The following is a 21,407-nucleotide window of genomic DNA, read 5'->3' on the forward strand; positions in this document are numbered from 1 at the left end:
TCTGATCTCTCCATTCCATCCTGACTCCTTCCCCTCCTCTAATCTCCCTGCCAGCTGTTTCCTTCCAATGTTCCAGCAGTACCTTCTCCCTTTCTTCCTCCCCTTATCCAACAGTAATTCTCGTCCCTTCCCTTTCCCTTCTCCCCTGTCAGAAGTAGCCCCTTCCCCTCCCTTGTCCAGGAGTACCCCTTCTCCCTTTCCTCCTCCTATTATCCAACAGTAACTCTCGTCCCTTCCCTTTCTCCCCTGTCAGCAGTAGCCCCTTCTCCTCCCTTGTCCAGGAGTACCCCTTCTCCCTTTCTTCCTCCCCTTATCCAACAGTAATTCTCATCCCTTCCCTTTCCCTTCTCCCCTGCCAGCAGTAGCCCCTTCCCCTCCCTTGTCCAGGAGCACCTCTACTCCCTTCCCTCCTTCCCTCTCCAGCAAATGTTTCCTCGATGTAGGCTAGCGGCAGCTCTGTGTGCTTTCAACTTCGGCACACAGCTGCCCCTAGGCAGTATTTTAGCGCGGTTTCATGAGGCAGCCTCGGGGTTTTTGGTAGGCCGGCTCGCTTCGATGATGCGATGTGGGCCGGCCTACCAAAGGCCCCGAGGCTGCCTCATCAAACCGCGCTAAAATACTGCCTAGGGGCAGCTGTGTGCCGAAGTTAAAAGCACACAGACCTGGCAGCTGCTTTTCTGGAGGTGCGGAGACATACGTGGCAGGAGTCGGTGGTGGCAGGCAGGATTGCCGGCATAGCGACAGCAACAGGAAGTTGCACGTCAGCTGACGCCGGCACCTTTTACTGCGGCGGGGTCCTGAATCCTTCGCAGACCGGCAAGATTTTTTTGCGGACCGACACCGGTCTGCGGACCGGCGGTTGAAGAACTGTGTTCTTCAACCTTTTTACACCTATGGACCGGCGGAAATAAAATAATTATTTCGTGGACCGGCAAACTAATAAGACTGAAATTTTTAAAAACCCCATTGCCGCCCCATCCCCTCGAGCTCGGTCCCATTAACCATCTGATCTCATCCGCACAAGCCTCAAATAGTTATGATTTTATATTGAACATATTTTATTAAAGTATAAAAAGAAACAATATTCTGTACAATTGTCATTTTATAAATATAAATAACATAGGGCAAGGATCAACAAAACCCCCGTCTCCCCTCCCCTTCACATATATCTCCTCTACTATCAAGAAAACTGAATAAGCCAAATTATTACAGAATGCTACACAAATATCATGCTAACAGAATACCACAGTCACACATGGCAGGAATGGTGTTAGGGGAGTGGAACTAGGGCAACTGCCTCCTGGTCAGAGAGAGCCCTAAGTCAACTAGAAGCTAAAGATGCACTGCCTGGGCTTTGCACTCCCCAGTTATGTCTAACATCAGCTCTAGCAGGATACATATTTTAAATCTGATATATTCTAATCACAAGATAGAAATAAAATTATTTTTTTCTACCTTTTGTCGTCTCTGGTTTCTGCTTTCATCTTTTTTTCACTCTCCTCCATCCAGCGTCTGCCCTCTGTCTCTTCAATCCAGCACCTGCTTCTTCCATCCACTGTCTGCCCTCTACCCCTCCCCCTTCCATATGGTATCTGCATTCTTTCTATGCCCCTCTCTCCTACACCAGATCTAGCATCTTTGTCCCTTTTTCCTTATTTTTCATCTGATCCCCCTTCCCAGCATCAATCTCTTTCTACTTTGTCATTCCTCTATCTCTCCCCTTTCCCTCATCTGATCTCTCCATTCCATCCTGACTCCTTCCCCTCCTCTAATCTCCCTGCCAGCTGTTTCCTTCCAATGTTCCTCCTCCCCTGTCCAGCAGTACCTTCTCCCTTTCTTCCTCCCCTTATCCAACAGTAATTCTCATTCCTTCCCCTTCTCCCCTGTCAGCAGTAGCCCCTTTCCCTCCCTTGTCCAGGAGTACTCCTTCTCCCTTTCCTCCTCCTCTTATCCAACAGTAATTCTCATCCCTTCCCCTTCTCTCCTATCAGCAGTAGCCCCTTCCCCTCACTTGTCCAGGAGTACCCTTTCTCCCTTTCCTCCTCCTCTTATCCAACAGTAATTCTCATCCCTTCCCCTTCTCCCCTGTCAGCAGTAGCCCCTTCCCCTCCCTTGTCCAGGTGTACCCCTTCTCCCTTTCCTCCTCCCCTTATCCAACAGTAATTCTCATCCCTTCCCCTTCTCCCCTGTCAGCAGTAGCCCCTTCCCCTCCCTTGTCCAGGAGTACCCCTTCTCCCTTTCCTCCTCCCCTTATCCAACAGTAATTCTCATCCCTTTCCCTTCTCCTCCCTTGTCCAGGAGTACCCTTTCTCCCTTTCCTCCTCCTCTTATCCAACAGTAATTCTCATCCCTTCCCCTTCTCCCCTGTCAGCAGTAGCCCCTTCCCCTCCCTTGTCCAGGAGTACACCTTCTTCCTTTCCTCCTCCCCTTATCCAACAGTAATTCTCATCCCTTCCCTTTCCCTTCTCCCCTGTCAGCAGTAGCCCCTTCCCCTCCCTTGTCCAGGAGTACCCCTTCTCCCTTTCCTCCTCCCCTTATCCAACAGTAATTCTCATCCCTTCCCCTTCTCCCCTGTCAGCAGTAGCCCCTTTCCCTCCCTTGTCCAGGAGTACCCCTTCTCCCTTTCCTCCTCCCCTTATCCAACAGTAATTCTCATCCCTTCCCTTTCTCCCCTGCCAGCAGTAGCCCCGTCCCCTCTCTTGTCCAGGAGTACCCTTTCTCCCTTTCCTCCTCCCCTTATCCAACAGTAATTCTCATCCCTTCCCTTTCCCTTCTCCCCTGTCAGCAGTAGCCCCTTCCCCTCCCTTGTCCAGGAGTACCCCTTCTCCCTTTCCTCCTCCCCTTATCCAACAGTAATTCTCATCCCTTCCCCTTCTCCCCTGTCAGCAGTAGCCCCTTCCCCTCCCTTGTTCAGGTGTACCCCTTCTCCCTTTCCTCCTCCCCTTATCCAACAGTAATTCTCATCCCTTCCCCTTCTCCCCTGTCAGCAGTAGCCCCTTCCCCTCCCTTGTCCAGGAGTACCCCTTCTCCCTTTCCTCCTCCCCTTATCCAACAGTAATTCTCATCCCTTTCCCTTCTCCTCCCTTGTCCAGGAGTACCCTTTCTCCCTTTCCTCCTCCTCTTATCCAACAGTAATTCTCATCCCTTCCCCTTCTCCCCTGTCAGCAGTAGCCCCTTCCCCTCCCTTGTCCAGGAGTACCCCTTCTTCCTTTCCTCCTCCCCTTATCCAACAGTAATTCTCATCCCTTCCCTTTCCCTTCTCCCCTGTCAGCAGTAGCCCCTTCCCCTCCCTTGTCCAGGAGTACCCCTTCTCCCTTTCCTCCTCCCCTTATCCAACAGTAATTCTCATCCCTTCCCCTTCTCCCCTGTCAGCAGTAGCCCCTTCCCCTCCCTTGTCCAGGAGTACCCCTTCTCCCTTTCCTCCTCCCCTTATCCAACAGTAATTCTCATCCCTTCCCTTTCCCTTCTCCCCTGCCAGCAGTAGCCCCGTCCCCTCTCTTGTCCAGGAGTACCCCTTCTCCCTTTCCTCCTCCTCTTATCCAACAGTAACTCTCGTCCCTTCCCTTTCCCTTCTCCCCTGTCAGCAGTAGCCCCTTCCCCTCCCTTGTCCAGGAGTACCCCTTCTCCCTTTCCTCCTCCTCTTATCCAACAGTAATTCTCATCCCTTCCCTTTCCCTTCTCCCCTGTCAGCAGTAGCCCCTTCCCCTCCCTTGTCCAGGAGTACCCCTTCTCCCTTTCCTCCTCCCCTTATCCAACAGTAATTTTTGCCCCTTCCCCTCCCTTGTCCAGGAGTACCCATTCTCCCATCCCTCCTTCCCTCCAGCAAATGTTTCCTCTATGTAGGCTAGCGGCAGCTCTGTGTGCTTTTAACTTCGGCACACAGCTGTCCCTAAGCAGTATTTTAGCCGCGGTTTCATGAGGCAGCCTCGGGGCCTTTGGTAGGCCGGCCCGCTTTGATGATGTGATGTGGGCCGGCCTATCAAAGGCCCCGAGGCTGCCTCATGAAACCGCGGCTAAAATACTGCTTAGGGGCAGCTGTGTGCCGAAGTTAAAAGCACACAAAGCTGCCCCTGCTTGTCTGGGGGTGCGGAGACATACGCGGCAGGAGTAGGAGGTGGAAGGCAGGAGTGTCGGCATAGCGACGGCAACAGGAAGTTGCAAGTCAGCTGACGCCGGCACTTTTTGCTGTGGCTGGGGACCCGAATCTTTCGCGGACCGGCAACATTTTTTTGCGGACCGGCACTGGTCTGCGGACCAGCGGTTGAAGAACTGTGATCTAGATAACATACAAGACTTCTGAAATACTGTTTTCTGTATAGGTGAATCAAACATGAATTTTCTGGTTGCAACACACACTTTGATTTTTGCCCAAACAGTGTCTTCCAAAGTAAAAACCTCATCCTGATTGTCAAGCATGGCAGTGGAAAGATTTTGTTGCTGGCCTTTGCTGTATCAGGACTGAACCATCATTGACTGAACCATGAATTCTGATTTATGGGTAATACAGTCACGTGAAAAAAAATCAGTCCTTTTTCTTAAGAAATGTTCACATATCAATGTTGAATCTTTTTTTATTTATCTCTGGAAAAGAAAGTGAAGTAATTGCAGGTAAACAACAAAAATATTTCCTTGATTTACTCATGAAACAATGAAAACATGCATATGTGGTACTGCTGTAGTAGGTGAAAGTAGGTGTCATAACTGTTTAGAACCTTATCCCTAATCACTGGGGCCCACCAGAAGTGCGGTACTTGCCTGAGTCCCATCACATGGACTCTAAATACTGCTTCATCAGCAGTCACAGCCTGAAACACATCATATGAGTCACATGGCTAGAGCACCAAGACTTACTTCCTCATCTTTTCTCTTTATTTCCGCTTGAACTTCCTCCAGCTCCTCTTGGCCCTCTTCTGAGCTCATCTTTAAACCCTCACGAAGCATTCTGATGCCAAAAATTGCAAATAATGCTGTTGACACATAGTATGTATACACTCTGGGGATTACTGTTGTAGCATAGCCAAATAAAACTAGAAGAAAACAAAAATCACAGCAGGTCATTACAAAAATGTTTGGACTTGGTAAAAAAAAAAAAAATTCTAAAAGGAAAGCAAAGCAAGTAGAAATACAATGAGCATTAATCAGACACTGGGATTTAGTAAATATATTTATGGCATAAGCACCCTGTTCATTAGGTGAAAGGGTTTGTAAAAATTCAGTTTAAAAGGCATTCTGCCTAATAAATTTCACTGTACACCTAAGGGATTATATCTACAGCTTGGTTGATAGGTAAATTATAACCTTCAAAAGTCTTTGGAAACTGCACCACCTAAGCCATTGGTGTGAGATTAAAGGAGGCAGCACCTTGAATAGCATGCAGCAAACACAGTGCTACTGATATTTTTTATGTTTATGTTTAGAAATCTTTATTCATTTTTTGTGTTACAACAAGTGTTACAAATAAACTCAATAGAAACTTAAATACACACTTGAATAACTCATATATTAATATCAAGTTTAACATTAATATAATAATCCCCTGTCCCACCCTCCTTCCCAACCAATAATACATTAATCAGTTTTATTGTACATTCTTTGAATATTAATTTAGTATGTAATAAACAAAATTGAAAAACCCACCCCATTTCCCTCTTTACAATTATCTTATCATGGGAAAAATTCATTAGAGAAATCATGTTAACGGTCTTCAAATATTTCCAGTTTTATTTATGGGAAAAATTATCCTTCTTTACAAAAATCGGTTAATGGTCCCCATATTTTTTTAAATTTATTCATGTATCCTTTGTGTGTTGCAATAGCGTGTTCCATTTTATATATGTGGCATACCGAATTCCACCAGAACATATAATTCAATCTATCATGTTGTTTCCAATTGAATGTAATTTGTTGTATTGCAATTCCAGTTAAAATAAATAAAAGTTTGTTATTACTGGATGAAATTTGACTTTTTGCTCTCATAGTTGTTCCAAATAATATAGTATCATATGTCAAGGCTACTGGATTTTCTAACAATCTGTTAATTTGGGGCCAAATTGATTTCCAGAATGATAGGATAAATGGACAAAAGAATAAAAGATGATCTAATGTCCCAATTTCAATATGACAGTGCCAGCATCTATTAGATCTTGAACTATCTATTTTTTGTAAACGAGTAGGGGTCCAAAAAGCTCTATGAAGAAGAAAAAACCAAGTTTGTCTCATAGATGCTGACACCGTACATTTTAGCCTCCAAGACCAAAGTCGTGGCCATTGAGATGCACTAATTTGGTGTTTTATCTCAATGCTCCAAATGTCTCTAAGACCATTTTTTGGTTTTTTATTTATATATCCGGATATTAATTTATACCACTGTGCGGCTTTGTGACCTATTGAGTCCATCTGGAAACATAAGAATTCCAAACTGTGATATTTAGCAAGATCTTTCCATTCAGGGAACCCTTTCTGAATAGATTGCTTCAATTGCAACCATTTAAAATATTGTGTTTTATTGAGACCAAATTTTTGTTGCAATTGTGAAAACTCCAGCAATTTATCATTTTTAATTACATCATCCAAAGTGCGAATGCCTGCTATCATCCAATGTTTCCAGATGACTTTAAAACCGCCAATTTTGATCTTGGGGTTTAGCCATATAGTTTGGTTGGTTGATTTACTAATTGGAATTTGAGTAAGATTACTTATGTATTTTAGAGTTTTCCAGGTATCCATAAATATTTTATGATCTTTGTATAACCTTGGCATTTTGATACTAATTACATGATTAAGACGTAATGGAAACATAAGTCTCCATTCTAGCCAAAACCAATCTGGAGTATTATCTGTGGGTTCTGGGAGGATCCAATACATACCATGACGTAAGATATAGGCTTGATGATACCTATAAAAATTGGGAAAATTTACCCCTCCCTCCTTAATTGGTCTTTGTAATGACGCTAGAGCAATTCTTGGTTTTTTATTAAGCCATATAAATTTTGTCAAAGTCCTATTAATTTTTGTATAAAACGAATCTTGAAAGAAAGCTGGTATCATCCCCATTTGGTAACATACTACCGGTAAAATCATCATTTTTACCGTTTGTACTCTTCCCCACCAAGATAAGTGCAAAGGATTCCATTGCTCACACATTTCTGTTACTTTTTGTAATAAGCATTTTTCATTAATTTTCATTGTTTCGTCTACTGTTTTTGTTATCAAAATTCCAAGGTATTTAATATATTCTTCCTTCCAAACAAAAGGGAATGTATCAAATAAACCTTTTGTACAATGTATATTTAGTGGAAGAATTTCTGATTTATTCCAATTAATTTTATATCCTGAAAAATTTCCAAATTTCTCAATCAAATCAAGTAGATGTGGAATGGTGGATTCTGGATTCTTCAGATATAGTAATAAATCATCTGCGTAAGCAGATATCTTATATTCTTTATCTGAATGAGGTATACCCTGTATCTCCTTAGCTTGTTGGATAGCTAATATTAAGGGTTCTAAAACAATATCAAACAGCAAAGGGGATAAGGGACATCCTTGTCTAACTCCTCTCTGTAAATTAAATTTTTCTGAAAACGTATTATTAATATATAGTCTAGCAGAAGGGGAGCTATACATTGTTTGTATCATTTGTATAAATCCAGGACCTATACCAAACCATTCCATTGCTTGATACATAAAAGGCCATTCTACTCTATCAAAGGCCTTTTCTGCATCTAATGAAATTGCAAAAGTAGGTTCATTCATTTTCTTTGTTAAATATAACATATGGAATGTTAATCTGGTATTGTGAGATGAATGTCTTTGAGCAACGAATCCTGTTTGATGCATACCTATTATATGGGGGAGAGTTTTAGCTAATCTTAGCGCAAGTATTTTTGCTAATAATTTTCCATCTACATTTATTAAAGATATTGGTCTATAGTTTGATACCAAAGTGGGATCTTTATTGGACTTTGGCAAAACAATAGTCAAAGATTCTGCTATAGTGCCTTTAATACAACCTTTATTGAGTTGATATTGATAGAGATTTAATAAATAGGGTAATAAAAAGTTTTGAAATGTTTTATAAAATTCCACTGTATATCCATCACCACCTGGAGCGGATCCAACTCTAAGGGACTTCAAAGCTGTTCCTAATTCTTTTAGTGATATTGGTTCTTCCAAACTTCGTTTTATATGTTCAGGAATTTTTGGACCCTCTAACATTTTAAAAAATTCAAAACCATCTTTTTCTTTATTTGGATAATTTTCGGAAGAATAAAGAGATTTATAGAATTTTAAGAATTGTTTTAATATAGGTTCAATTTGTGTATATGTATTTCCATTTTCATCTTTTATTGCTATTAATTTTGTTTTTCTTTTTTTCGCTTTAAGATAGTTTGCCAATATTCTTCCTGATTTGTTTGAATTACCATAGTACAATGTTTGTTGAGAAAATAAATCTTTCCTAATCATCTTAGATGAGATCTCATTATATTTACCTTTTAATTTTAATAATTCTTGTTGAATAGAATATTCCCATTTTTCTATAAGTTTTGATTCTAAATTTTTTATCTCTTTTTCTAAGATTAAAAATTGTTTTTTAATTTGTTTTTTTAGAAAAGCCGAATAAGAAATTATTTGTCCTCTAATTGTTGCCTTAAAGGCATCCCATAAAGTTTCTCTGTTAATATCATCATTATCATTTATTTGAAAAAATTCTTTCATTTTTGTTAGAAGATTTTCACAAAAATTTTTGTCAACCAACATTGTATTATCTATTTTCCAAATTGGTCTGTTATTATTTTGATATGTAATTTTAATTTTGATCCACACTCCACCATGGTCAGATAGAATAATTGGATCAATGGCTGCTTGTGTCACTTGATGTGCAAGATGTTTTGAAGTAAAGATATAATCTATTCTTGAAAAAGAATTGTGAACATGAGAACAGAAAGAAAATTCCCGACCATCAAAATGAAGTATTCTCCATATATCTATTAAATCACAAGATTGAATCAAATTATCTAGTCCCATAGATTTCATAACTCTACTTGGGTTTTTATCTAATAAAGGATCCATTACAGCGTTGAAGTCCCCTGCTACTATAAGATTTGAAGTAGCCAGTGGTATGATCAGTTGTTGAAGAGTTTTAAAGAATTCATTTTGGTTCGAATTAGGGGCGTATATGTTGATTAACGTCATGGTAGTATTTCCCATATTCATTTCCACCATTATCCATCTTCCATGAATATCCGAAGCTTTTAGTTTAAATGAAGCAGAGCATTTTTTATTAATTAAAATAGCAACACCTGCTTTTTTCCCTGTAGCTGGTGAGAAAAAACACTGTTTGACCCAGCCTCCTTCTAGCTTTTTAGATTCTATATGTGAGAGGTGGGTCTCTTGTATAAGGCATATATCTGCATCTTGCCTTTTTAAAAATGATAGTGCTTTTTTTCTTTTAATCATATGATTTAGACCGTTAACATTTAAAGACATAATTTTAATATCCATTTATTTTTAAATTTTCAGGTATTAAATTATGTATATTTTCCCAATGTTTTAAGTATTTCATTTCTCTTTTTTCCCTTATTCCCATGATTACCTTATATATTTCCCTTTTATTCCCTCCCATCCCTCTTATCCCTCCCTTCCCCCCCTTATTAATTACGAAAACTTGGATACGCAGGTTGAGGTTAGATTTAGATAACTCCGACAAGCTATTAATAATTATCTAAAGTACTACCATTTTTTCCCTATTTCTGTATATTTTCTCTTATTTTATTATTAATTATAAGAATAAGTAAAAAGTTTTTTATTCTTATGTATTGAAAGATTATTTTCTGTATTTGTATGTCTTTAAATCCATAAGAATGATTATATTAAATCATTTATATCTAAGAACATTTCATTACAATTCGTTTCTTTTCAGGTGGAATATTATTTTTGTTTTAAAAAGCTTTCCAATTTAGCCTCTTTCCTCAGAACTGTAACAAGAGTCTTCAGCACAGAAATCCTCCCATCTCCTATACTCATTATTTTGTTATAATTCACAAGAGCGTGTCAATTAAAAGAAGCTAACACTCCCATTAGAGTTCTTATAAGTTCTGTCTCAATAGTATACTCTCTAGATATCTATGATTTTAAAGTATCTGAGGCCTGTACAGATAAGAGTGAAGTCCTGTGCCAAAAACCCTCATTTTATCTCTCATAGAGAATTGCCAGGTTGAACAATTGTGGGTACTAAAATTCCACTTAATAAATAAAAGAACATAAAATTTGAGATATATATATTTAAAAAGAAAAAAAAAATTTTTTTTTCCTTTTTCTTCCTTTTCTCTTTTCTTTTTCCCAGGCAATTTTTGCGTCTCAGATACATTCTTTTCATATATTTTGTATTTGAAACGCATTTTAATGTATCTGAAGCGCAAAATTAAACCCAAAGTACCACCTTCAACCGGAAATATAGCAAACCAATCACTTCGTCTTATTTTTTTTTTTTTTTTCCCCTTTTCTTTTCTTTTTTTTTTTTTTTTATAATATTCTATGTGATTGAAGGATGATTCTCTTTCTTATTATGACTCCGCTTTCAAAATTTCTCATTCAATCAGTATATTTTAAGTTTGTTGAAAAAACTTTCTTCGTCATCATTTGAGTTCGGAGATGTGTTTCAATTCAATTTCGTTCCTTCCAGTAAGTTTATCTTATTTATTCTGAGTAGAATTCTAGAATTTTTGTATTTTTCAGTTTTCTTGTTTTCCATGGAGAATGTTGCGAGTTGTTTAAGTCTTTAATTCGATCCTTGTGTGTTCTTTTTCCGTTGTTTTCCGTTCTGAACTATCTTTAACCGTCAATATTCTTTAGTATGAACTCATTAATTGTTTTTTAGATTGTCATAGGTTGCTCCAGTTGATTTATAAATTCCTGTAGTTTTTTTGGATCTGTAAAATTTTGCGTTTTGTTAGCAATGGTAACCTTCATAATCGCTGGGTAGAGGAGCCCAAATCTAGCTCCTAGAGATCTTAGTTGTGGTCTCATGTCTAAAAATTGTTTTCTTCTTGTTGCTGTTTCTTTTGCAAAGTCCGGGACAATGTATATTTTTGAATCTTGGCATTTAAGATTTTTGATTTCCTTGGCTATTTGGCAAATTTCAACTGCTTGTTGATGTCTTAAAAGTTTGAAAATTAAAGTTCTTGGACCTGTTTGAGTGATAATTCTTTGTGTTGGAATCCTATGAGCTCTTTCAATTTCCAGTTCCGTTTTAAATTTCAGTGGTAGTATTTTAGGTAGAAATTTTTCAAGGAATGCAATCGGATCATTCTTTTCCACTCCTTCAGGTAATCCGATTATTCTTAAATTGTTCCGTCTTTCACGATTCCGGCTGTCTTCAAGATTTTTTTTTATCTCTGTTATTTCTTTCCATATGATTTTGCTGTGATTCATATCTGTATTTAATTGTTCTGTAATATCTTCTAATGTTGAAATTCTATTTTCTGTAATGTCTACTCTTTTAGTTAGGATTGCAGCATCTTCCATTGCTTTTTGTAGTTTTTTGTTACTATCTAAGACAATTTCTTTTATTTGTCTTAGTTCTTCCATAACATCTAGATTTTTTTCTGTTGGTAATGGGATTTTAGAGGGTGTACCTGGCTCAGGTTTCGACCTCTTATTACTTCCCGATGTTCCAGCTCCCAATTCAGCTTTATTTTGTTTAGTTGATGTCATATTTCAATATATATTTTAGTTTCTTTAAAATTAAAATATTTGATAGTAGATCTTTTTAATTTATTTGTATATAAGGAGCTATTCGTTTATCCAACCATCCATCCAAGCCACGCCCCCTTTTTTTTTTTTTTTCTCAGTATTCTTAAAGCAACTGTAAGTTATTTGTCTTAGGTTCTATTGCTTTGAGAAAAAATGTCAGTGATCTTTTTTTTTTTCCTCCTTCAAGCCTTATCTCAGTCTCTATGAAGGCAATAAGACTCAGAGTAGTAATTCCTTTTTAGATATGGCTGGTTATTCTTTTATAGGATTAATTTACCAAACTTATTGTGACATCTGGCTTCAGTGCTGAAAAATTTGTAGCCTTCTTTTCTAGCTCTCTTCTTATAAGCCCAATCGCAGCCTCTACCAAGGAGAGCAATATTCCATCCAATATTTTATTTCAGTATCTCTCAATTATCTCAATGTCACTTTTTTTTTTTTTTTTTTCAGGTTACATTAATCCTTTTATTTGTCCTTTTCTCATGGACCAAACGCTGAGAAAAACATACAATCTCCTATACCTGATCTTTCAGATACAACAGCAGAGATTGCCCAGTAAATTTACTACAGACCTTGCTTTATTTCCAGCAGAGGACAGTTAATCCAAGACAGCCTATTTCCTTAGTATGACAGGCATTAAGCGTTTCAAAACCTTTATCCTTATCACTAAGCAGCTCACCGGTAGTCCCAGACTTTGTCAATTAATAATTAATTTTTTACGATCCAAGATGGCCGCGATCGCGCATCGAGCAACCGCCCGCAAACCCCACTCGGGGAACCTCTCCTCGAGCGTTTCACACCGCAGGACTCAAACCGTGCCAAAGAGGGGAAAGGAAGCCTCCTCTGCCCTACGGCGTCTCAAATCAGTCTCCTCCGATAATATCCAAGAGCTGCTGAGACGTACTTAGCCCTTCACTCCTCACTTCCCAGAAATAAAAACGGGACCTCTGTCTCCCGACTCTCACTCAAAAACGCACCAGGATCGAGAGAGGCAGCCCTCTTTCTCCAACTTGATTAAGGAGGCAAACTTTAATTTAAGTGTAAAATCTTTTTTTGTAGTTTTTTCCTGAAAATTAAGCCTGTTTGTACGGAGCTATTCTTTCACCCAACCGTCTTCATTCGCGTCCAAGCCACGCCCCTACTGATATTTTTTAAAGATTTAACTAAGATTAAACCACTGCCATTATGAAGAGATTCATGTAAGGTGGTCCTCAACAGGTGCAGCATGGAGACTTACTAGGGGTGCATTAAACTAACGATCATTGCTAAACCAGTTTGACCATTTTTGCGATCGATCGGATTAACCGACCTGCTGCACAAAACTGTTGGCCATGTGTTTTTCTGAGTGATCACTCATTCTACGATCCAACCATGCAAACTATTCCATTTAATATTAAAATCCCATGCAAACTAGCCCACCGATCAATGCCCTAACATACCACACAAAATTGCAATCGCTTCTACTGACCCGAAATAGCTGACTGGTGCAGACCTGTCGGTAGACAGGCCTGCCTGGGCTTTTTTTTTTAAATGGCAGTGTGCGCGCGTATATTACACACACACACAATCTGCCCTCCCCCACCCAGACAGGGGTGCTCTGCTTGGCAGGAGGGAGTAGGTATCTCTCTTGCCTATTTTTGGAGAAGGGGAGGGGATTGGTTTGGGGAAGGGTCAGTAGCACGGGGATCCAGGACCAGGTGGGAGTATGGGTATTCGGCCAGGCAAGAGGAAGTAGGCATCCCTCCTATTTTCGCTGCCATGTGGGTTGTTGGGGAGGGCCATCAGCGCAGGGCACTTTTTTCTTGGGGGGGGGTTTAATGGGGCAGATTGTGCACGTGTAACACACACATCTGTGTCATAAAAAAAGCCTTTACAGCAGGACAGCTGCTTCCCCTTTCACTGCTGTTAGGGCTCTGCACATGTGTCAATCACTCATTCATTAATCTGTTAGGTTTGCATGCAAATGATTTTGCACCTCCATGAAAATCATTTGCATGCAAACTTGGTAACTCAATCGCTCGTCCAAAATTGGCTCAAAAATCGGCCAACAGTGATCCAGTCGGTATTACCGATCATCTTTAGTGCATCTAGGCCTTAATTCTTACTACTTCCTCTTTAAAACAGACTGGGGAAGCTATTAACATAAGCTCCAATGTTACTGGAAAATTTGCACACTCGCTCAACAAGACAAATCTTGTCACAGGTGTCAAAAAGCAATGGACCAAGATCACTACTTTTCATCATATGCAAAATATATAAAGTTGTTAAATTAGTAAACCTGGTCAGTTTAACAACACTGCTGGCCAGTAATGCTTTCGAAACAGTACAAATCTGTTAGACCTCCAAACAGTGCTCTCTAGATAATGAAAAATCTCACTTGCATCATCCCTCTGGCACACAGTACAAAAACATGTTATAGCAATTCGCCAGTGCCAGGTATATATCCCATATTCAAAGATAGAGGCTCCAATTTGTTTCCCAATGAGAAGATCCAGCTCCGCTATCTTCAATCCACTTTTTGGCAGACAATCTTGTGTCAATTCCTATTCCTTGATCTCATTCCAGCACCAGCTCCTCCCAAAGATCAGGTCTGCCAAATAGAGTTTCCTGAAGACAACTTCCAAAAGAGATGGTCTGTGCTAACCGTGGAGAGTGAAACAAAGTTTGCCTGAATAAATGAATGTCTTGACCAAAAAATATGCCTACCTGCCTGTCTAAAGGAACAGCACAAAATGCTTTCCAGACGTAGCGTGTACTGGTTCATATAAAAGCAAAATCTCAGATTAGCCCCAATCTGATATGAACCGTCGTTCGGTTGGAGGGGGAAGGGGGTGTAATGAAAGGAGGGTATACGAGGTTTTGAGAATTTGATCATATTATAGATGAGGGCAGAGTAGAGCCCTTTGAGATTCTTCAAGAGGAATGATAACCTACTAAGAGGAGACTTCCACCAAAACCTACAGATTTAACATTTTATATGCAGCCAGAGACGTGTCTACAGTAGAACCCCAAGGTGATGTCATGAATGTATTGCGTGAACTCAAGGCAAAAAATGCAGTCAGTACAGTTACATATCAGACATATGATCTGGGGGCAAGGCAAGATGAACTGAAGCACCACATGACTGAGTGTGGGGAGAATCTCAAAGACATTCATCAAAACTCATTTAGTGCCTGAAAGGAGGACAGGGGAAATCTGGGCAAAACGGAAGATCTTGAAAATAGATCAGAAAATTATAACCTCTGTTCTGAGGTATCCCAGAATATTAATGCTATTATAGAAACACGATGACAGATAAAGGCGAAAAGACCCATCCAGTCTGCCCATCCACAGTAACCATCTCTTCTAAATAAATGAGGTCTCACTAGAGTCCTATACAGGAACATCAACACCTCCTTTTTCCCTATTGGCCATACCTCTTCCTATGCACCCTAGTATCCTTCTAGCTTTCGCCATCACCTTTTCAACCTGTTTGGCCACCTTAAGATCATCACATACAATCACACCCAAGTCCTGCTCTTCTGTCATGCACATAAGTACCGTACTTAACACCCTAAACTGTACAGTTCTTTTGGGTTTTTGCAGCCTAAATGCATGACCTTGCATTTCTTAGCATTAAATTTTAGCTGCCAAATTTCAGACCATTCTTCAAGCCTCGCTAGGTCTTTCTTCATGTTATTCACACCATCCGGGGTGTCTACTCTATTGCAGATTTTGGCATCATCCGCAAAGAGGCAAATTTTACTGACAGCCCCTCAGCAATATCGCTTATGTTTAAATCATTTTTATTGGCATATTATAACAGAAAATATCCATCCACAATAATATTGTACAATCCAAGAAACCACATTATCCAACCCAACCCTACCCCATGCCTTCCCATTCCCCTCCCACCCACCACAGGAACAGAAGCAACTCACAATGGGGGGGGGGTATTGGAACATATCATATATACATTAGCAGGTACTGTCAATGGAGAAATTTATCTTGGATATAAGGAGTTAACGCGTTACAAAACTGTGTCCAGCATTGACAAAATAGTTTCCCTACTCTTGAGTCCAAGGTAGAAAAGTCCGGTCTCTCAAGAAGTGCCTATTGGCTCAAAGATCTCCAATGAGAAAGTGTAGATGCCCATCACCATTGCCCTTCTGAGGATGGCTTTACACCCCAGTTGCACTGGATGCATATGAACATTCAGAGTAAAGAAGAAGCTGGGATGTAGCCGCCAGATAAAGTTCCAAATCCCCGCTATGTAAGAAATAAGTTGCATCCAGAACCGGGAAATATGAGGACAAAGCCGAATATGTGGCCCAGGCTAGCATGGGCTTGCAAACACTTGGTGCAGTAATCCCCCCGAGCAAATCTTTGCTTGGTACGCCCTGTTTGGGGGGCAGAGAATGTTTGCAAAATAAATTTGTAATTCCTTTCTTTCTCAGTAGCTTGTAGGAGGTACTTATGTTCATATTTGATGCCCTGCTTTATCATTTCAGATATTATAGAAACTTGTAGATCTTGAGACCACTTATGAGCCACTCCAGCATAATTCAAATCTCCTGCTAGTTCTTGGAGAAATTTAAGATGAAATCTCAGCAAGATTTGTATTTGAGCCGTAAGGCATACAGCTTCCAACAATTTCTCCTGCATTTCCTCCATTAATGCCACCGATGATATTTCTGCTAAAAAATATCTAAATTGGATTTATGCGTAACAGTCTTTTGCCAGGAGCTTGAAAGATCTGTGTAATTCCTCAAAACTAAGTGGAGTCCCTGTTGAAGATATAGCGTGGGACACAGATTAGTCCCCTCTGCACCCAAGATTGAAAAGACGCCCGATTCATACTGGGACAGAAGCTCCCGTTGCCCACCAAGGGTAGGCAAGCAGTAACTTGTGGAGAAATTGCCAGCATTTTACATAGTTATTTCCAGGTCAATCTCATGGCTGGCAAAAAAGACATCACTCCAGCTTCGTGAACTCAGCCAATTTCTTGGTGTGTAGCAAGTAGCTGAAGTGATAGGGATGGTAGGAGGCACATTCCACCTCTGTCACAGAGAAGTATGTAGTATTACAAAACCATGAAAAAAAGAAAAAAAACTCCAATTGAATGTTTAAATATCAAAATATAGAATGAAATACATTCAGAATATAGCAATGTGTGAGAGAAATATACAGTACTCGAGAACCTAGATCTCAGTGTCCACCAGATAAGCAAAAGAAAGCAGTTGATCTTATGGACAAGCCTACTTCAAGTACCCATTTGAAGAGGCAAACACATCCTCGGTCTAAAAAACTCCATGGTCAAATATCAGGCTAAATATTTCACAGGGCAAATGACTGCAATAAAAAATTTTTGTTTCATTTAAATATACTTGAACAGTCAATCACACTTATCTTAGAGTAAATTGTTGGTAAACATCTCTTCCATTCCATCTCTTCCAGCGGGGTTTTTTTTTTTTTTTTTTTAACAAGTCTCCACATATCAAGTTTTTCCATGCGTTTACCACCATAGGACTTTTCAGGGACCCCTGAAAAAGACTATCTTGTCGAAACACGGACCGTGTTGGGTCCTACGCTTTCAGCGAACTAGGTCCTTTAGGTTTTTTATGTGGATCATTTTATTTTTATGTGGATTGCCTTATTGTACTTTTGGAACTTTGACATAATAAAGTCCATTTCAGGAATATCGTCACTCCACAGTGTTCTTTTTGGTTTCTTCTAACCATCTCTTCCACACCCACTCTGCTAGATTGAAGATGCACAGAAGGTATTTTTTATTGCAGTCATTTGCCCTGTGAAATATTTATCCTGATATTTGACCGTGGGTATTTGACGTAGGCTTGTCCGTAAGATCAGCTTTTTCTTTTGGTATTATAAAACCAGTCATTAATATGTCTTATTTGACATACTCAGTAAGCCCAGGCCCCCCTGTTCTTTAGGTAACATTAAAGTGAACAGTGGTATTCTAGGGCGTCAGTCTCGCCACAAGTATGCTGACAAAGATTTATTATGTTGGTAAATATGCTTGCAAGTTTGCGAATCAGCATTACTGGGAGCATCTGTAACAAATATAACCACTCGGGTACTACCTAGTACCAGCATATTATAGAGGGCTATATGCCCCAGCAAAGAAAGTGGATATGTACACCATGTCTTCAATTTTTGGATTGTTTTATGCAAAAGAGGGTCCTTATTCAACCTGAGGTATCTTTACTCCCAAATATACCAGGTGATGTTTTGCCCACTGTAAAGGGAAGGGGCTCTCCCAGTGGTCACAAACAGAATTCTGTAACTAAAAGCTAATGATTTCTGCTTGTTTAAAGTTAAGCCCAAATAGAGCTGAAATTTGTCCAGAATTTCTAGGGCTCCGTGTAAAGACTGTTGTGGATTTGCCAAGGTAAGGAGGTCACCTGCAAAAGCTGAGGGCCCCTCTGACAAACCCACAAGTTCATCATCTCGCAATAGGGTGTGAATCAGCGGTTCCATCCCATTGACCAATCAGCTGTTCGCACCCCACTGGCCAGTACAAATGACTTGGGTTCAGTGTACAGTGTTGTAATGGAATTAAAGTACCACCCGTCCATCCCAATATAAGTTAATATTTGGAATAGATAGTGCCAATTAACTTTGTCAAATGCCTTGGCGGCACCAAGACACACTAAAAGGCCAGGCTGCTGTTGTCATTGAGCTTGAGACATAGCTAGTAGGACATGTCTAACATTCAATATGGAGTGTCTGTGTTTAACAAAGTCTACCTGTTCCATGGTTATTATGGTGGGCAGTATAGGAGCTAGGCAGACGGTCAAAACACATACAAAAATTTTTATGTCTATATTTAATAAAGAATTGGCTGGTAAGATTCAACCTCATCACTAGGTTTGTTGGCTTTGGTATTAGGGTAATGAGAGCCTCGTTAGCATATCTGGGAAGCATGCCGGGCTTCTGTGTGTGTTCGTAGAACACTAAGAGGGGGGTCGCTAATTGATAGGGACAGCATTTTATACAAATTCTGGAGAGAACCTGTCAAATCTTGGGGCTGTGCATGATTTTAGTGCCCTTATCACTTGTAGTATTTCTTTCCCTGAAAGGGGTGATTAAGCAAGGCTAGTTCTTGTACAATACCTCTGGAATCTACACCATAGAGTTATTTATCTCTTCCAGCCTTAAACTGTAGGGAACTCAAAATCAAATTCTAGCCCCTCCTTCTGTGATCATCTCCTGTTACTCACCCAGTTTCGTTTCCTATAGCCTTAGCTGTAGGGTCTTGTCTCTTCTGCTCGTGATTTATTTTTTTCTAAATTCTAGTCACTTAAATTTATATTTGGCGCAGGTCTTGCCCTAGTGCTGTGGATTCACCCTGCGGGGACATTCTTCAGCAGGAGATTGCACACTTTTCCATTTAATATTGACTGCTTCTGGGGGGTTCCCTGCTGCTGCAGTAAACCCCCTATACAGCTGCAGATCTGCTTGGGTCTCCAGAATCTGGAGCCATTTCACCCCAGGTTCTTCCACTAAGGGGTAGAGTGCAGGCTGCACAGTTATGTGGAGGCGTGACCGGGACCAGACCTATTTATCCCGAGAGGTCCTGGTAGTCACTGTCTGGGGTAACAATGAAGGTGAGGTGGTCAAAAGACCCGAAATCCACTTTTATCCCAGGACAAGCAGACAGCATATTCTCACACATGGGTGATGTCACTGACATTGCCCCGGTACCGACAATTGAAAAGTGAATTGCAACTTTAAATTTTAGAAAGTTTGCAATCAGCCCGCACCGCGCATACATGAATGCTTTCCTGCCTGACGTAGGCGCGTGGTTCCTCAATTTCTTAGTTTCTGCGGAGCTAAGACAACGCATTTCAAAGGCTGTTGAAAACTTTTTTGCCTTCCCGCTCTTGTGTCAGTGACTTTTCAGTCATTTTTGTGTTATTTTTCTTTATTTCATTTAGTTTACCCTCCAGTTTTTTAAAAAAAAAAAATCTATTTTTTCTCTCTAATCTAATCTTCATTTTATATACCGAATCTACTCCCTAAGGACTTCGATTTTGCCAAGGCGGTCTTCCTGTCGATGTCACACCCGCAGACGGAATTTAAGAAGTGAGGTCGCTGTGCCCGGCCCCTCTCTGTGACTGACCCACATCGCTGGTGTCTCCAGTGTTTGGGACCAGAGCATCACCTAGAAACCTGTACCCAGTGTTCTTCTCTTCAGAAGAGGACTTAGAAAAACCGCCTTCTTCAAACTGAAACTTCTGTTCAGTGTCGCTATGCAGGGGGAGCTCATCATGAGCTGCTCTCTTATTATACTCAACACTGGGAGAAAGACGCAGATTACATTAGAACCAAAGCAATGGGAGACATTTTTTTTTATTTGCTTAAAGTCTCCACAGCAAGCAACTTGACAGAGAATGGACACAAAATTTTGTATCGCTCGTATAATACTCCTGCCCGCTTGCACACCTTGTACCATCTGGGGACTGGAGACTGTTGGAGAGCTTGTGATGGTCAGGGGACAATGTATCATTTATGGTGGGCCTGCCCTAAATTGCAGTTATTGGATAGCCATTTTTTCCCCACAGTTTTCCGGATTACGGTATCCAGTTAAAGCAGAATGTCATCTGCTGAATGTTAGACTCCCAGGGGTTCAACCCTCTACACACAAATTGGCTTCATGCATTTTTGTGGCAGCTAGGTTGGCTTTGGCTAGAAATTTGAAAAAATTATCACCCCTTCTTTGGAGACTGTCTATTGTAAATTGGATTACTGTATTTCCCCATATATAGGCCACGGACTATACATGGGCTTTACAAACCCGTTTATGGGATGTGGCCTAATTAAATGGGCAGCCTATGCAGCAATTTTTAATCATCCCCTCTCCCCTGTACCTTTTTCAGAGCCCCCTCACTGGACATCAGATGGCGCACGGCTTGAATCTCCAGAGGTGCAGGGCAGGCAGCTGCGATCTCTTCGGCATCTGGCCTGCACCCGCACCGCTTGCCGAGTGGTTGACGTCAGTTCTCACGAGAGCTGACCTGCCATTCAGCAAGCAGTGCCGAAGCGATCGCAACTGCCTGCTCTGCACCGCTGGAGACCCGAGCTGTACGCCGTCCAGCGAGGGGGCCCCGACAAAGGTACGGGGGGAGGGGGATGATTGAAAAAGGAAGAGGGAGGTACCGGAAGATAAGCCGCGGCTAATACCATGGGGCGGCTTATCTTCCAGTTTTTAAACATAGGCTGCCCTTTTCTGCGGCCTATACATGGGGCAGCCTAAATGCGGGGAAATATAGGGGTTTTTTTTAATGACATCATAGAGGCATACCACGACACACTGGCTCCTAATACAAGCCAGAGTACACTTCAAATTCAACTGCCTACTATTTAAAGCTATAAACGGAGACAGCCCAACCTACTGGAATAATCGACTAATTCAATCCACCTCAACCAGACACAGGAGAACCCACACACTAGTCACACACCCGTGAAACCAAAAATGTCAAACAAAGAAAACTGTATGACAACCTACTGGCCACCAGAGCAGCGAAACTGGACAGACAACTCACCAATCTGCTGATTTTGACCACAGACTACAAAATCTTCAAAAAAGAAACAAAAATCCTACTCTTCAAAAAATACATAAAACCAATATAACACAACTAGATATGTCCTAA

The 21,407-nt window shown here is 40.6% G+C and overlaps 1 protein-coding gene across 2 annotated transcripts in view; it reads right to left on the reverse strand.

Annotated features, from left to right (window-relative positions):
* The window catches only part of TMEM165 (transmembrane protein 165), a 74,143-nt gene that overhangs the window by 29,827 nt on the left and 22,909 nt on the right, over nucleotides 1–21,407 (reverse strand). For both annotated transcript variants that reach the window (XR_004539523.1, XM_033945257.1), the window contains exon 3: nucleotides 4,852–5,027. Coding sequence is in view for 1 of the 2 variants with exons in the window: in XM_033945257.1 (XP_033801148.1) it covers nucleotides 4,852–5,027 (176 nt within the window). In the remaining variant the exon portion in view is untranslated. The remainder of the gene's footprint in view (nucleotides 1–4,851; nucleotides 5,028–21,407) is intronic.

The sequence above is a fragment of the Geotrypetes seraphini genome, chromosome 1 (genome assembly GCF_902459505.1).
Source record: "Geotrypetes seraphini chromosome 1, aGeoSer1.1, whole genome shotgun sequence".
NCBI lineage: Eukaryota > Metazoa > Chordata > Amphibia > Gymnophiona > Dermophiidae > Geotrypetes > Geotrypetes seraphini.